The sequence below is a fragment of the Lampetra planeri genome, chromosome 53 (assembly GCF_965212315.1).
Source record: "Lampetra planeri chromosome 53, kcLamPlan1.2.h2, whole genome shotgun sequence".
Taxonomy (NCBI): domain Eukaryota; kingdom Metazoa; phylum Chordata; class Hyperoartia; order Petromyzontiformes; family Petromyzontidae; genus Lampetra; species Lampetra planeri.
Window position 1 is genome coordinate 2,359,979 of NC_136159.1, and position 16,590 is coordinate 2,376,568.

Genomic DNA, 16,590 nt, shown 5'->3' on the forward strand with positions numbered 1-16,590 from the left:
GCTAATGAAAAACAAAAGCAATTTGCCTCCTTCCAATATCAGTCCCTCCACACACAAAATTATATTGTTTTAACTTAATGTCGAAAATGGTCCACTTTGCTCAAATGGCGCTGGAATGCTGCGCTTCCAGAAGGTTGTGTGGCTGACGAGTTGTATGAAGGTCACTTGTGTGTGGTGGGACAGATATGTGAAGGCTTGGGGCTGTTTCTTGTTTATATTGTACACAATGCCAATGTAATGCAACAGTATGCTAAGCGACTCTTTGTTTTTTCGGTGTCATTTAATAGGTTGCATGTATATGTACAAGTGTTTATAAAGCATTACAAAGACACATGCTTAGCATATAATCCTAAATCATAGCATAAGGAAAGCAGATACAATTGAAAGCATAATAAACCATCAGTAAACAAAACCAACATTTTTATTTGAAACGTACAATTGGAAGATATAATCTGTCCTCTGGAATTCGAAAGTCAAAAGAAGCTTGTCTTTCAATAACTGAGAAAGCGTTTGCGTTGTCAGCGAATTACAAATACAAAAAAATATCGCGCAATTTTTTCATTGCGGCAATTCAACGCTTAGGCACCATGACGTGGACGGTGTATGTCAAGTATTTGATGTTTGGTGGTGTTACATTAAACAGGCCATGCCTTGCGGATGAGACTGTGTGCTGTCTTAATTCAGGTGACGATGTTAAGCAATCATTCGTGGACTGTAAATGCCTCTAATTTCACCACCAATGCAGATTCCCACCACCTGTTCTGCCATCAGTGTCCACTCAGATGCATATTTACAACGTGAGGTATGCGAGCCTTGTGCAAGTGTCTTTTATTGACGGTCTATGCAAGAGCAGTACGTCACCTTAACGCAAGCTTCTAAACAATTTCTACCCTTGTTCCGAAATGACTGACGTTGCGAATTGTGTTGTCGTGTCACTACCACGTCATTAATACATTTTTGTTGGTTAGGCCATGTAAACGATCCGACCAAACTTGTGTTCATAACAGAGTTTTTTTTTTGTTATATCGCGTAAATATAAATGTGTCGTTAAACCCGCAACCACTTGACAGCCAATTCGTAAGGTTTGTCGCGTAAAAAAAACATGCCAATTCATTACTAAATTGTTTTGTTAACGTGACAAACCTTACTAATTGGCTGTGTCGGGTGGTGGCGGGTTTAAAGACACATTTATATTGGTCGAGAAAGCCTACATGTTAAACACCCGCTATGGCCAAACAAATTAAATTGTCGTGTGTGCATGCTTTCAATGCGCCATGGCCATAACAACTGTTAAAAGCCACGGTGGCATGCGCCCAATCAATGACGTTCAGGAATGAGAAAGGAAACTGGCAAGTTGAATTAACTTGATGTGCACCCCCCCACATCAATTATTGCTGTCCGTTCTGCGAGCCTGCTGTTGCGTGAGCGTGTGACTCGGCCGTGCCGGGGCACGGTGTACAGGGGGCCGAGGCATGTGCCGTTTCCTGGAGGGGTGGGATTGAGAACGCGGCGATGTTTCCCTCCGACTCGGCGTGAAACGTGGCGAGCTGAGTTACATCGGCGTGGGAGGTCTGCAAGTGCTCGCTCAGCGCTTGCGCGTCGACTGTGGTTTGCGTCGCCACGTATTGTGCATCCGTCGTAGGTATTTCCACGTACTGCGTTTCCATTGAGGGTATTTCCACGTACTCTGTGTCTGTGCTGGGTATTTGCACATACTGTGTTTCCGATGTGGGTATCTCTACATATTGTGTGCCTGATATGTCCATGTGTCGTATATCCATCTCTTGTGCGTCCAAATGTTGTGTTCCTGATGTGACGATGTCCATAGACTGTGTGTCTGTTAAGTCCTCATGCTGTATAACCATGTGTTCTGCACCTTCTGTGTCAATATCGACATACTGGGCATCTTCCATAGGAATATTCACATGCTGTATGGTCATGTGTTGTGTGTCAGTAGTCGAGGTCTCCATGTGTTGTGTGCTAGGTATTAGTATGTACACATGTGTGTCTGGTGTCGAGGTGTCCATCTGCTGTATGTCAAGATGCTGTGCGTCTACCTGCTGTATATCCATGTGCTGCGAGTCTGATAATCCGATATCCATATGAGTGTACACCTGTTGCATGTCCAAATGTTGCGTATCCATGTGTTGTGCGTCTTGTATGGGTACGCCCATGTGTTGTGCTTCTGTGGTAGCCGTTTCTGGTGCAAACGTGCCCACGTGCGTGTCCACAAATAGCGTTTCTTGCGTGCCTCTCTCAATGTCCTGAGCATCTGACGTGTGCGTGTCTATATGTTGCGTGTCGGCTGTCGGTGTTTCATCTGCATGCTGCACAGTCTCATATTGTACGTATGCCGTATGCATCTCCTCGGCATGCTCCACACTCACATATTGTGTGTGTTCTGGAGGTGTCTCCTCTGATTGCTGCACTGTCACATATTGTGTGTGTGCATTGGGTGCCTCCTCTGTTTGCTGCACAATCACATATTGTGTGTGTGCAGTGGGTGTCTCTTCTGTTTGCTCCACAGTCACATATTGTGTGTGTGCAGTGGGTGTCTCCTCCGTTTGCTGCACACTCACATATTGTGTGTGTGCAGTGGGTGTCTCCTCCGTTTGCTGCACAGTCACATATTGTGTGTGTGCAGTGGGTGTCTCCTCTGTTTGCTGCACTGTCACATATTGTGTGTGTGCAGTGGGTGTCTCCTCCGTTTGCTGCACTGTCACATATTGTGTGTGTGCAGTGGGTGCCTCTTCCGTTTGCTGCACTGTCACATATTGTGTGTGTGCAGTGGGTGTCTCCTCTGTTTGCTGCACTGTCACATATTGTGTGTGTGCAGTGGGTGCCTCTTCCGTTTGCTGCACTGTCACATATTGTGTGTGTGCAGTGGGTGTCTCCTCCGTTTGCTGCACGGTCACATATTGTGTGTGTGCAGTGGGTGTCTCCTCCGTTTGCTGCACAGTCACATATTGTGTGTGTGCAGTGGGTGTCTCTTCCGTTTGCTGCACGGTCACATATTGTGTGTGTGCAGTGGGTGTCTCCTCCGTTTGCTGCACGGTCACATATTGTGTGTGTGCAGTGGGTGTCTCCTCCGTTTGCTGCACACTCACATATTGTGTGTGTGCAGTGGGTGTCTCCTCCGTTTGCTGCACACTCACATATTGTGTGTGTGCAGTGGGTGTCTCCTCCGTTTGCTGCACACTCACATATTGTGTGTGTGCAGTGGGTGCCTCTTCCGTTTGCTGCACTGTCACATATTGTGTGTGTGCAGTGGGTGTCTCCTCCGTTTGCTGCACAGTCACATATTGTGTGTGTGCAGTGGGTGTCTCCTCCGTTTGCTGCACTGTCACATATTGTGTGTGTGCAGTGGGTGTCTCCTCCGTTTGCTGCACTGTCACATATTGTGTGTGTGCAGTGGGTGTCTCCTCCGTTTGCTGCACTGTCACATATTGTGTGTGTGCAGTGGGTGTCTCCTCCGTTTGCTGCACTGTCACATATTGTGTGTGTGCAGTGGGTGTCTCCTCCGTTTGCTGCACTGTCACATATTGTGTGTGTGCAGTGGGTGTCTCCCCCGTTTGCTGCACAGTCACATATTGTGTGTGTGCAGTGGGCATCTCCTCCGTTTTCTGCACGGTCACATATTGTGTGTGTGCAGTGGATGTCTCCTCTGTTTTCTGCACGGTCACATATTGTGTGTGTGCAGTGGATGTCTCCTCTGTTTTCTGCACGGTCACATATTGTGTGTGCGGTGTGGGTGTATCAATATGCTGTGTGTGCGGTTCAGAAGTTTGCTCGTACTTCATGCCCGGTGTTTTTGTGTCTGCGTGCTGCAAGTCTGGCACTTGTATGTCCACCGTGATGATGTTGAGAGTGTGCAATTCAGTGGAGAGCAGACCTGTGCTGTGCACGTCGTCCATGTGTCGCTGCAGTTCGTCAGGCCGCGTGAACCAGTGGTCGCATGTTAGGCAGTGGTTCGGGCGTTCTCCCATGTGCTCCGTCAGGTGCTCTTTGAACTTCTCCCACTGTTGGAATGACCTCGTGCAAATCTGCTCAAACAAACAAACACACACACACACAAAGAAAAAGATCCCCCGTATAGCCTTAACAGACTGTTGGGGCAAGTGCTGTTAGTGACGATGTTGACACATCGCACCAGGTACTCATTTGAGGCTGAGTCGACCTAGGGGAGGCCCAGGACCTGTTCAGATAATCGTCACTGGTGTTGGCCTTGAGCGGGAATCAAACTCGGGTCGCCGGGTTCGTAGTGCAGCGTGCTAACCGCTACACTACTGCTCCCCACAAACACACACACATCCACCCACATCAGTTTCACATTCATTTAAGAATTTCCACAAATTATATACGTGTCATAAGAAGGCTCATGGAGCTGTAATTATTCAAGTTGGTTTTATCTTTCTTCATGAAGCGAAGAATGATTTGCGGCATCTTTCCGTGATTTAGGTACTTCATATCGACGTAAAAATCATTGTGAAGAGGCCCGCTAATTTTGTTCGAGCAACGAGTCCCGGATCTTTGATGGGTGTCTGCAGTTACACCATCCGGCCCAGTAGTTTCTCCCCGTTTTAACCCTGCCACCAATCAAGCTCGCGGTACGGCGCCCATCGCGGCGCCCGTTGCGCAGAGGGCATCTTCGCACCTGGCACTCGTACACCTTCCGGCGGCCCTTCTTGGCACCAGAGGCCGAGGAGCAAGCCTGCAAGTGCGTCTTCAGAGTGCCCTTCCGGCCAAACTGCTTGGGGCAGTTTGGGCACTCGAACGGCTTCTCGCCTGCAGCCCCCGACACGGTGACAAAGAGACAACGGCTCGCGGATGAAACACTCCCAACACATTTTAGCACCTCCAATTAGCATGGTTGGCCATGTACGGCGCGAAAGAAGTTCAACACACGTACATTTAACTACGATATTCTTAACGAGTAGTTTCTTTTTTTGCGGCCAGTATGATTCATGATTATTTGCTGGGTTAGGCCACGTAATGATCTGGCTGAATGTGTGTCGAAGGAAACCTCCACCACCGGACAAAGTGAAACAAATTCAATTTCCATGTGTAACTAGTAAACCTGTTATTGTTTTAGCTCACTAAATAGAAGCATTTGTAATGGTTCATATCTAGTTATTTCTTTTATTGTTTTGATGTCATGACGCAGATTTAAGAATCCGAGTCAAGTAAGATACTTATTCTGACTTCATCGATCTTATCCTGAAGATGCTTGACGCAGTTAAAAGCAAAACGTTGTAACTGATCGTTACATCTGGTTGTGAGACTTGTTTTTCAACCTACGGTGAGTTGACACAATAATAATTGGCTCGTTTTCAAATGCTTATACGCGTGAAAATTTAGTTTTCTTGGGCTATGTTTCTTTAAAGGTGCATTTGAAAAATTCGATACTCCTACTGGTTCACTGAACGGCACTCATTAATTCCTCCGCCCATGTTGACGACTGGGTCGACCAGACCATCTCATCCACAATGTACGTGTGTATGTTGAACCTCTTTCAGCTCTCCTTCACACGTGTTTACCCACCACACTGTACGGCTTAAAAACTCTATTTCCGCTTCTTCCTTCTGGTACTGCTCCACTTTGGAATTCCCTCCCATCGTCGCATTTTTTCCCAAACTTCTTCCAATAACCTTGCTCAATTTAAGAAACCTCTTAACTCACATCTCTTCGAACTTTGATCGTGCCGTTTGTTGCTAACCGCTTGACATTCATGTCATTTGGGCCTCATCAGCAACTGTGATCAAATAAAAAGCTAAACAGCTCCGTGGTTTCAACTTCAGTCTTCTTCGGCACGTCTCCTGTCCAACCTTTCTGGTCTTTTCCTAACTTCAACCTAAACCAATAAACACAGCTAAAAACAGTTGGCATGCGTCCTGGTACGATTTAAACGATCAGCAGCCGACACAAGAACAGGTCCCAATAGCACGCCAGCACTCGTAACCGACGTGTCGTCCCGGCAACTGCGTTAAGATGATCTCACCCGTGTGCTTTCTCAAATGCTCCTTGAAGTGCCCCTGATGGCGGAAGATCTTGTTGCAGTAGATGCAGGTGCGTATGATGTTGGAGTTTTGCGCGCCCGCGTCTCCACTCGCCTCGTCCTCATCCTCTTTGTGGTGACACGCCACGTGCTGCTTCCACGCACGCTCGCGCGTGTACTTCTTACCGCAGTCCTGAGCAGGCGCGCGCACGCGCACACACACACGCGGACACGGAAAACATCACACGCCATGCGAACGGGAGCTGTTTAGAATACTGTGTGTGCGCCATGGGGGAAAATAACTTGCAGCCCATCGCAAGCGCAACGTGAAGGCAGTCATCTGATCTCTTATCAAGTCTAATACGTGAAGCTTGTATTGAATTTCCCAACAGAATAACGGTGATGATTTTTTATACAGCGCCTTTTATGCTGGGGCATCTCACGAGTGATTTACACGCGAGAAGGACAATGCAATCAACGCTCCCTACTTGCAGACTCAGGACCGCTTTCAGGCCAGGTGATGAGTCACCTTGCGCCGTGCAGGGAAAGCTGCCACTGGGGGGGCACCCTTTCAAATGTTCGAGACGAAAATGTGACTCATGTCGCTGATTATACACTGGTCAACAAAAAACAAATTTTGGCCTGGACTTTTGCAGCTGTTTTAGACTAATTTCAGGGTGCAGATTCCAAATCTGATCTCAGATTTGCTCTATCACATCTCATTTTTATGCTATCGGCATACCCCATTTTCATTGATTTTACCCGAAATTAACTCTGTCACTTATGAATGCAAGTTGTTGCGAGTCAGTGACTGCTTTAGTGTTAAAATATGGTGCTGTATTTTTAGGATAGTGTGTTTATAATATAATTTTATGTACATATCCACATTTATTTAATATTTTTCTTCTGCAGTTTTAATTGAAAATGCAATATTTGATATCTCAAAAACCTGATGTGATAGACAAAAACTGATGCCAGATTTGGAATCAGCACCCCAAAATTACCTTAAAACCGTTGGAATACCTTATGCCAGAAAAAGTGTGTTGACCAGTGTTATACGTGTCAAGTGCTCCGAGATGCCCACCCCCCCATTGTCATCTTTCTCAGACGAGCCTGCACGCATTTTCAAGGCGAATGAGTTTCTCAACGTATGCCGACGACGCTGGCATGGTGCACACTGCGCGCGTGGTGAGAGGCACTCGGATCGCGTGCGTTGGCTCACCTTGCAGGTGAACTTGGGTCCCGCGTGAGTGCGCAGGTGCTCCCGGAAATGGTAGTACATGCGGAAGGAGCGGCTGCAGTACTTGCAGCAGAAGAGTCTCTCCTGAGGTGGCGGAGGTGGGGGTACTTCGCTTGTGGAGCTCACTTCTACCTCCACCCCGCCCCTCTCCACTAGCGCTCCTTCCAGGCAATCCTCCGTCAGCTCCAGCTCCATGGCCGGACACTGGCAAAAAAAGGTGAGATACACAGAATCAGAATCTGCATTTATCCTGTAGGAATCCGATGAGCTATTAAGCTCTTTTTATTTCGGTTTACAGATGTCCAGTAGGTACACCTTAGGATGATTAATTATAATATTAATTTATTTATACTGCAGGAGGAATCCGTTGAGCTATAAAGCTCTTTTTCACAGATGTCCAGTAGGGGCGTGTAAGAAAATTGCCACAACAAACAGTACAAAAACACGATAAAAGTGCCAAGTATAGGAATGGTAGCAAATCACGAAAACAAATGTTTATTTTACTAGGTAAAGCGCACTGAGCTATTAGCTTATTTTTCAGAAGCGACCTGGCCACAAATGAAAACTCAATGAAGTGGCTTATCACGTGGAAATGTATAGCAGATAGGGTTGTTGTTGAAAAAACAGCATTAACTTAATAATGTATTATCAGAACTTCAACGGGATAAATCAATCACGGACTTAAATAATAGCAATAATGATTCATGTATGGCACAGCGGTAGTGCATTCGACACTTGCTGCAGAGGTTCTTCGTTTGAACCCTGCAAGCCGCCCTGGTTAATACTGCCGGGGTATTAAGTATAAAATAAGTGGTTTGCTTCTAAGTAGGCGTGAAAAAATTCCATGATACAACACTTGTGTTGCCGGCGTTATGGTCCAAATTAGAATTGTTTAACCTACAATTTAGATTTTGCAAAGCCCCTTACTCTGAAACTACTGCAGACTATGTGAAACATAGCACTTTAAGATAATAGGTTTTTCCCCTTTTTTTCTGGCAACAAAACAGGTGTTAAGATGTTAAAACACCAAACTGAAACCTTATACAAGGAATCATGTCTGCATTAACCACAATGCTTGTGGTCAGAATGCAAACCAAAAACACTCTGATAATATATGCATTGTCCTTGAAACTGATTGGTCCACACCAGAGACAGCTTTCTTTTGAGCCTCGTCTCAAACGGAACGGCACGAATACCAAATGTATAAACCATAATAAAGGTTTTTTGGGTTAGATCATGACAATATAAATGTGTCGTAAAACCCACCACCATCCGACACACCCAATTAGTAATGTTTGTCATGTAAAAAAAAAGTGCCAATTAGTTACTAGTTCAGCACACCATTGTGTTGGAGAGTAAACCCACAATATTTACAATTCGAGTACTGCGACGTTTCGCCGGTGATTACAACAACCAGCTTCAAACAGCCGATCGGCCAGATTTGTGGAGAATTCCTCCGAACGTACTAAACTGTCACGATTATCAACCACTGGAGGTGCCGTGGGTGTACTCGGCGAGGAGGCAAATCGATTGGCGAGTGCTCACCTGCGAATCCTCCCCCACCTGCTCCTGCTCATATTTGCTTGTGATGTCAGCGAGCAGAGCCAGGGCCGATCCCCCCTCGCCCCCGCCACCGATCGCCTCGGTCGCCTGCTTCGGAGTATTCCCTTGCTGTGGATTCTTGGCACTCTCCGGGTTGGGCAACTCCGGCAGCGTTTCTGTCACGACCTTATGAGTGTCGAAGACTTTCCGGTGTTCCGTTGACTTTTTCGCACTCGTCTGCTTGGAAGTTTTCTGCCTGCAAGGCACAGCGGATGAGCGATGCAAGTCTGGCTCCTGTATACGTGTCACCCATGCTTTTAAGATATGAACCAACAAGATCCCTCAGATCCTCTGGTACTGGTGTTTTAGTCGTCTCAAAGGCCAGGACTAAGAACCTACGGGAGAAGCGGCTTTTAGTGTTTGCGGTCCTTGCCTGTGGAACAGCCTGCCAGGGGATCTGAGGACTTCAGAATCATTAAGCACTTTTAGAAATACATATAAAAACTAACTTTTTAAAACTAGCTTTTAATTAGAATTTTTCTTCATAAGTGACCTTCAATTTGTGCAAATTCACTGCTCCGATACTTTATTCTGCTTTCGGTCGCTGGGGTTGAAATAAATTGGAATTCGATACAATATCTGGAAAATCACTGAGAAATGTATATTTTACCATAATGTAGAAGCATAAATTAGATTTACCTTTTGTCTCAAGTGCTGAAGAAATAAATAAAGACACCAAATACACTTTGTTGCTGCGTATAATTATTTATTTATGAGATTCACTTTCAATAACATACTCTGATAATGTATGCATTGTGTTTAGAACCGATTGGGACTGTCTCTGGTGTGGACCAATCAGTTTCAAGGCATATATCATCAGAGTATGTTTTGTGTTTGCAATCTGACCACAAGTATTGTGGTTAATGCAGGCATGATTCCTTGTAAAAGGTTTCAGTTTGGTGTTTTAACATCTTAACACCTGTTTTGTTCCCAGAAAAAAGGGGAAAAACCGATTCTCATAGTCGGAATCAAGTCTAGAAGAATAACTGTGCCATCTTACCCAGGTCGTAAATAGGTGTCCTGACAACTATTTAACAATTATTTAATGTTGTATAGCATCATCCATGATAATTGCATCCCAGAATGCTGTAGATTAATTATATATAAGGGCTAATTCCTTTTTATAGGAACTACCAAGCAAATGAAAACTCTTAAGATAAAAATATCAAGTCAATAAATGACACAAAAAAAAAGGTACAAACAACAACAAGTCATCATCATGGCGAAATTCCTTTGTTAAGTCGCATCCCACATACCCAACTTCTTACACGGGCCAGGAAACCTTTACAGGAGGAAACAGGGCAAGCACTTTACTTGTTTGCTCATATTCTTGGTTCTTTCAGTAAAGTCGTGTAGAAGGGAAATAATAAAATAATATTAATATTAATCAATATTTTATTATTTCCCTTCTACGTGACTTTACCGAAAGAACCAAGAATATGAATCCCTGCAGTCACAAAAGCTTTAAATCAAAATTTGTTTGCTCATGTTGGGTAGCGAAGGCTCATGGGACAGAAATTTGGCCAGATCATTGGGGCCTCACCCAAAAATATATTACGAATCATACTACTGTCTGTGAAAATCTACATGTTGAGTCACGGTTACGAACGCAGTTATTTTGTACGTATCTTTAACTTCTTTAGTACCCTACGTAGCCAACCGTGCTCATTTTGAAACCCATACCTGGCCGTGAGCGTCCGTATCGCCTCCTCCATCTGCAGGTACTTCGCTGCCTTCAGAACGTTGGCCAAGCTCGCTGGGTTCATGCCCTCAACAGCGAAACGCGCCGCGTACGTGAACTCCAACAGGTGGCGAAACGCCTCCACGCTTACGCCTGCACCCACGCGCGCATAACATCAAAGCGCAGAGTCGATACCACAATGTCCTCTCTCACTGCCGCAGTGCTTTTTTAGTTCTTGCTAAATGGAGTGAACCGTGCACTTTATCGCGCAAGCTATATAAAGACACATGAACGGTACACTGATTTTTTTTTTACCGTACAGGCTACAGCAATATCCCGTCACTTATTAATCGTTATTGTCATAATTCTGAATAACCAGTAACAGAATAAAAAAAAATAGTTACCATTTCACCACACAAAGAGAAATGTCAAGCAATAAACAAAGCGAATTTGCCTTTTTAGCCGAGGTCGCCGATTCAATTCCATCTCCCTGTACATCATCACTAACCAAATTGGTAATTACTTTTTTGGTTAGGCCACAACAATCTAGCCAAATGTTTATTGTGAAACCCTCCACCACCCGACATAGCCAAACAAATACAATCATCACGTTTACAAGCGTCATTCAGACACAATTTGTCGAACTTCCATGATTCTATCCTGAATTCCTGGTCTCTGATCTAAAGATTGCTCTACATAGTTTCAAGCGAAACGTCGTGTATAATAACCAAATATGACTTTGTGAATTGATCTCAAACTTACTGGAGAGAAGAAACAATCAAAATTGGTGCATTAAACGTTTCTACATTTGACAGTTACATTCTTTTGGCTAAGTCGGGTGAAGGAAGGTTTCACAACACAAACATATATTTTTAAATGAATTAACAGATATTTGCATCATGCTCTATGACGTTACAAAATATATCAGAACGCAGATCCCTCTATTGGCAGATGTCCCTGCACGCCACAAAAGTTGAGAACATTCGGCTTGGCGACGGGAATTAGTCTGCCAGTAGGGGGCGATAATTGCCGTGTGCAGTCCCAACTGAGCGATTTTCCAGCGTAGCTTTTCGAATTTGGAAAATTCGGACCTTGACGCCAAGCACATGATGGCCGACCAATTTCCAATTATGTAAATGGGTCTTTAACATCCGCTCCAAGCGACGCAGACGGTGTGCAGTTAAGTTTAGGTGAGTACAAACCGCAGTAATTACATAGCGCGGGCCTGCCAGATTCCAACAGCGGTACTTTTGCAACAAGCGGCAAACACGTGTTACTGCTGGGCCATATAAAAGTCGGTAAATGAAACTTAAACAAAGCGTCCCTCCAAAAGATCAGCACGCTGAATTCATCTACTTCGGTTGCACCTTGTGGAACAGGCAACGTTTTACGTGTTCAAATGGGTATGGTTCATCTCCTCGTTAAATAAAGGATACAAATGCCGATACATCCGGTTTAGATCCGTGACTTGCACACTTATCCAGGAGCCTATTTGTTTTCAAGGCTTTTGTATATGTTCGACACGATTGCAAATACTCAACGTTACCGCCCCACGTCAACTGTTACGTGGGTGTCATGGGCACATTCTCACCCTCAATCTCGACAAGTGGCTCGTTGTGGAAGTCCTGGAAGAACGTGTGGAAAAAGTTACTGCTTGCAGCCAGAACCGCTCTGTGAGCTCGAAACTGCTGCCCTGTACACACACGCGCACACACACGTAGGAATGCAAATAGATAATTTTCAAGTGCACGTATATATACAACAACAAAGACCCCCGTATAGCCTTAACAGACTGTTGGGGCAAGTGCTGTTCGCGAGCACCTACAAAAGCCAGCAGGGAACATGAGGGGGTGGGTGGCCAACACCATGCTCGACCGCCTTTGTCTTCCCAGTGGTGATGTTTACACACCGGTACTGAGCACTTATTTGAGGTTTAGTCGACCGAGGAGAGGCACATGACCTATTCAGATAATCATCACTGGTGTTGGCCATGAGTGGGGGGAGTCGAACTCGAGTCACCGGGTTTGTAGTGCAACACACTAACCGCTACACACACACACACAGGCATATAGGCACAGGTAAATATATGCAAGAATTAAGGTTATTTAACAACCAATAAACAGGTAACCATTTTAGAATCAATTACAGGTTCCAAAAGTCCGGATCCCACTCAAATTGAAGCTGACATTAATTCAAATGAAGACAGCCAGACATCAGACAGTCACGTGACCTCTCTGTTATCCGAATCGAAGCTGCTGTCCCAGTTGGCCAATAGCGTAAGTTATAATCAGATCCGTTCAGATTTTTTTTGGCAACGGGATTTTGACAATTAAAAAATGCTGCGGGACCCATTGCCAGGGACATTTTCCGGCGACAGTTGCCCTAGAATGATGATTGGGGAGTGCGAGTCTCACCAGAGACAATGAGGGTGATGTCTGTGAAGTGTTCGTGCTGCCGCTGCTCGTTGAGTTTGTCCAGGATGTAGCGGAAGTGCGTGGGAACCTCATGCGCAGCCCACGCCATCTAAGGAACAATGGCCACGATTAACACGACACAAGCTGGAGAAACTTGAAACGGTAATGTGACAGTGATTTAACACGTGGGCTTTTTCAGCTGTTTCCTAAAACCCAGGAAGTCATCATTCTGGATTCCTTCTGACTTCCTGGATGTTATTTTGACTTCCTGGATTTTAGGGTTGGGGACTTTCCTGAAGATACGTCGTGTATTTGCAAGTGAAACATCATATCCAAATGATGTTTGAGAGAATTGTTCGACTTACCGGTGAGCCGAAAATAATTGGCGCGTTCAACACCTGTACACATGACAATTAATTTGGCTGTTGGGTGGAGGATGATCTCGCGACAGAAATGTTGCCAAATCCAAAAATCTATTGCAAGTCGTTAAACGACGTTTAATTTGCACGTTGTGTTAAGCACGCAAATCGCATCTCAAAATTCCATTGTAGAAATAGTGCCATGCATGGAGGCGCAGGAAACGACAGCAAGTCCTCGTTTAACACAGTACATACGTTCCTAAAAAAGTTTCGTGTCAAGCGAAAACATTTTCCAGTAAATAATTTAACGGATAAAGTTTGGTGAGATATGATGTACGCACACGCACGGTGAGATGGCGGGACCGTATCATACAGCTCAGCCGCCAAGCTCAAGAAAGTGCAGGTAGTCCCCGACTTACGATATTTCGATCTTACGATGGCGATATGACAAAATAGTAAAATATTTTTCATTTCGCGCGGCAGGCAAACGCAGCAGCGTACGAGGTACGATACTGTACGTTGGGACGCTGCCGGGATGTACTGGACGCATATAGTTTATACACTACGGTACTGTAAATTGCTCTATTTTGCTAAATTATCACCATTCTTTAAGACTCCTGGGTAGGCTAGACCATCTTCGACTTACGATGGGGTCGTCGTAACGCATCTCCATCGTAAGTCGGGGACTACCTGTAGAATGTCGTCGACCGCTCAGTAACCGCGTTATAACGATGGGCCTTATGTGTTGTAAAGGTGCGTGTTACGCGTTATAACGGTGCGCATGCTACATTGTCGCACCTACGACTGACACAGTTGGCTACGTACCGTGCAAAAGAAGTTTAACATACGTTGCGCGAAAAGTATTCCCCAAATGGAAGAACCGCGCTTTAGTGAAAATGCGTTATAGTGTGAACACGCGTTAAGCGAGGATTTACCACAAAACCCAGATGGAAATAAAAGCAGATATTGAACGTGGCAATAATTTTCCAAACTTTGTAGTCTTCTAACGGAAGGTTGGGCCATCTTCATTGTTTGTACATTTGGTGTGCCGGTTTTGCACAGGAGCCCTATGCCACTCTCCGTCCTCTTTGCCATGAGCCCCCCCACATTATTTTCCGTACGTACGGATTTGTATTTTCAGCGCATGTCGTACGGAAATTAAGGCGACACCTAATGTAACGTTCCTACAGGCACTTAAAACTTTAAATTCACGACTTCCGTTGTGATAACCGCGACCATCGCGATAACACGATTCGAACTCGGCAGGCAGGCCTGGCCATTACTGTGGGGGTATTAACCACAAAATGCTTGTCGCCATTTGCTTCAGTCCACGTTAAAGATTCCATGATGTAATTTGCAAACAGTAAGCCATTCGTCGTGGTGCAAATTTGCCACATTCGAAAAACGACTCAGCAAATCGCTCATTTGGGATTATAGGGCACGATTTTCCCCCTACTGGCAGATTCATGGCCGCTTGCAAGCCAGGTGCTGGAGCCACCTAGTGACCCCAAAGGCAGCTGCCACAGTGGGTCCCCACATCAATCGTCTGAGATGAGACGCGATGGATTTGACGATCGCCACGAGCGTAAAAACACCCAGACTCCGCCGAGTGACTCCACAACTTTGTCGAACTTGGGGCAGAATTTGCAAAAATAAATTGCGGAAACATTCCTGCGGAGGGAGCTGGTAGGAGGAACGTTGGGTTGCTCGCTCAATGGCCAGGGTCAACGGCGGCGTGGTGTATTCCGCAAATATGCCCGACTGTGAGGGCGGGCACAAGCCGGCGTAAGTTAAACGTTGAGTTTTATAAGGGCACCACGGGGTGACCAGCCCAGCCCCACCCCTCCCACCCAGCCCCACTCTCCCCTCCCCACCAAGCCCCTCCCCACCCAGCCCCTCCCATTTTTGGATGCACGACGGACGGACACAATAATCCCCTGTGGGCTGGTGGAACCAGGTGGTTCCTACCAGTAAAATCTCTCCTCTCGTGACGCATCTAGTCTCTCTGCTCACCCATTTAGCACCCATGTGGTCTCCCATCTAGTCTTCTGGCGTGTTTTTCCATCCAGGCACCCATGTAGTCACCCCTCGTCACCCCTGTAGTCACCCTCTAGTCACCCTTCTACCCACCCATGCAGTCACCCCCCCAGCCACCCATGCAGTCACCCATGTAGTCACCCCTCCAGTTACTCATGTAGTCACCCCCCAGCCACCCGCGGAGTAACCCACGTAGTCACCCCCCAGCCACCCATGTAGTCACCCCTCTAGTCACCCCCCCAGCCACCCATGTAGTCACCCCCCCAGCCACCCATGTAGTCACCCCTCTAGTCACCCCCCCAGCAACCCATGTAGCCACCCCTCTAGTCACCCCTCCAGCCATCCATGTAGTCACCCCTCTAGTCAACCCTCCAGTCACCCATGCAGTCACCCTTCTACCCACCCCTTTAGTCACCCCTCTAGTCACCCCCCCAGTCACCCCTCCAGGCACCCCTCCAGTCACCCCTCCAGTCACCCCTCTAGCCACCCATGTAGTCACCCAGGTAGTCACCCCCCCAGTCACCCCCCTAGCCACCCCTCTAGCCACCCATGCAGTCACCCCTCCAGGCACCCACATAGTCACCCTCTAGTCACCCCCCCCTAGCGACCCACGAAGTCGCCCCTCTCGCGTCCCCCCTCGTGTCTCTGCGCGCGCCGCCTCGCACTCAACTGACGTCATCACGCCGCGCCGATTACCGCCGCGAGAGCCTGCGGCGCGCGCGCGCGCGTGGGGGGGAGGGCCGCCTCCCTCCCGCCTCCTCCTTCTCCTCACCGCTTTCTCGAGCGCGGGCGACGTGGAGAAGAGACGCGCGCGGACGGAATGAGGTGAAGGACGACGAGGAGGGGAGAGCGAGGGACGCTAATAATGGAGGCCGCCGCGGTCCGTCTCTCTCGCGTCCCCTCTTTGCATTTCCTCACGCGCTTGGGAGGCTTCGCGCGCGCGATTGGCCAGGCCGCGCGTCACGTGGCCCCCGCGGGCCAATCCGCGCGCGCGCTCGGCGGGCTCGGCCCTCATCCGCTCTAGGGAATGTGAAGCGGCGGCGCTCACATTCCCTAGCGTGGATAGAATCCGGCGTTCACATTCCGTAGTGCGCATAGGGTTAATGGGGGCGGGGCGGAGGGGTGCGCGGTCACGTGGGGGGCCCGCGCGCGGCAAGTTCGCCACGCGTGCTGGTTGTGCCAGGCTAGGTGCACCTTTGAGGCCAGGGTCCTCATCTCAAGAGGCGCGTGGGTAATTCATGAGTAACTTTGTGGGATTAACG

General features: G+C 47.1%; 1 protein-coding gene across 2 annotated transcripts; it reads right to left on the minus strand.

Annotated features, from left to right (window-relative positions):
* Positions 1 to 261: 261 nt before the first annotated feature.
* On the minus strand, positions 262 to 16,256 carry LOC144734888 (uncharacterized). Of its 2 annotated transcripts, none has more exons than XM_078617326.1 (9): positions 16,101 to 16,256; positions 12,933 to 13,041; positions 12,110 to 12,211; positions 10,521 to 10,671; positions 8,781 to 9,033; positions 7,218 to 7,439; positions 5,999 to 6,188; positions 4,655 to 4,785; positions 262 to 4,043 (listed from the first exon to the last, which is right to left on the minus strand). In XM_078617326.1, the coding sequence occupies exons 2-9, from the start codon at positions 13,039 to 13,041 to the stop codon at positions 1,389 to 1,391; spliced, it is 3,813 nt and encodes a 1,270-aa protein (XP_078473452.1). In that variant the 5' UTR covers positions 16,101 to 16,256; the 3' UTR covers positions 262 to 1,388. The 2 variants fall into 2 exon arrangements, with proteins under 2 accessions (XP_078473452.1, XP_078473451.1); XM_078617325.1 differs by lacking the exon at positions 16,101 to 16,256 and adding an exon at positions 15,305 to 15,412.
* Between the last annotated feature and the right edge of the window lie 334 nt (positions 16,257 to 16,590).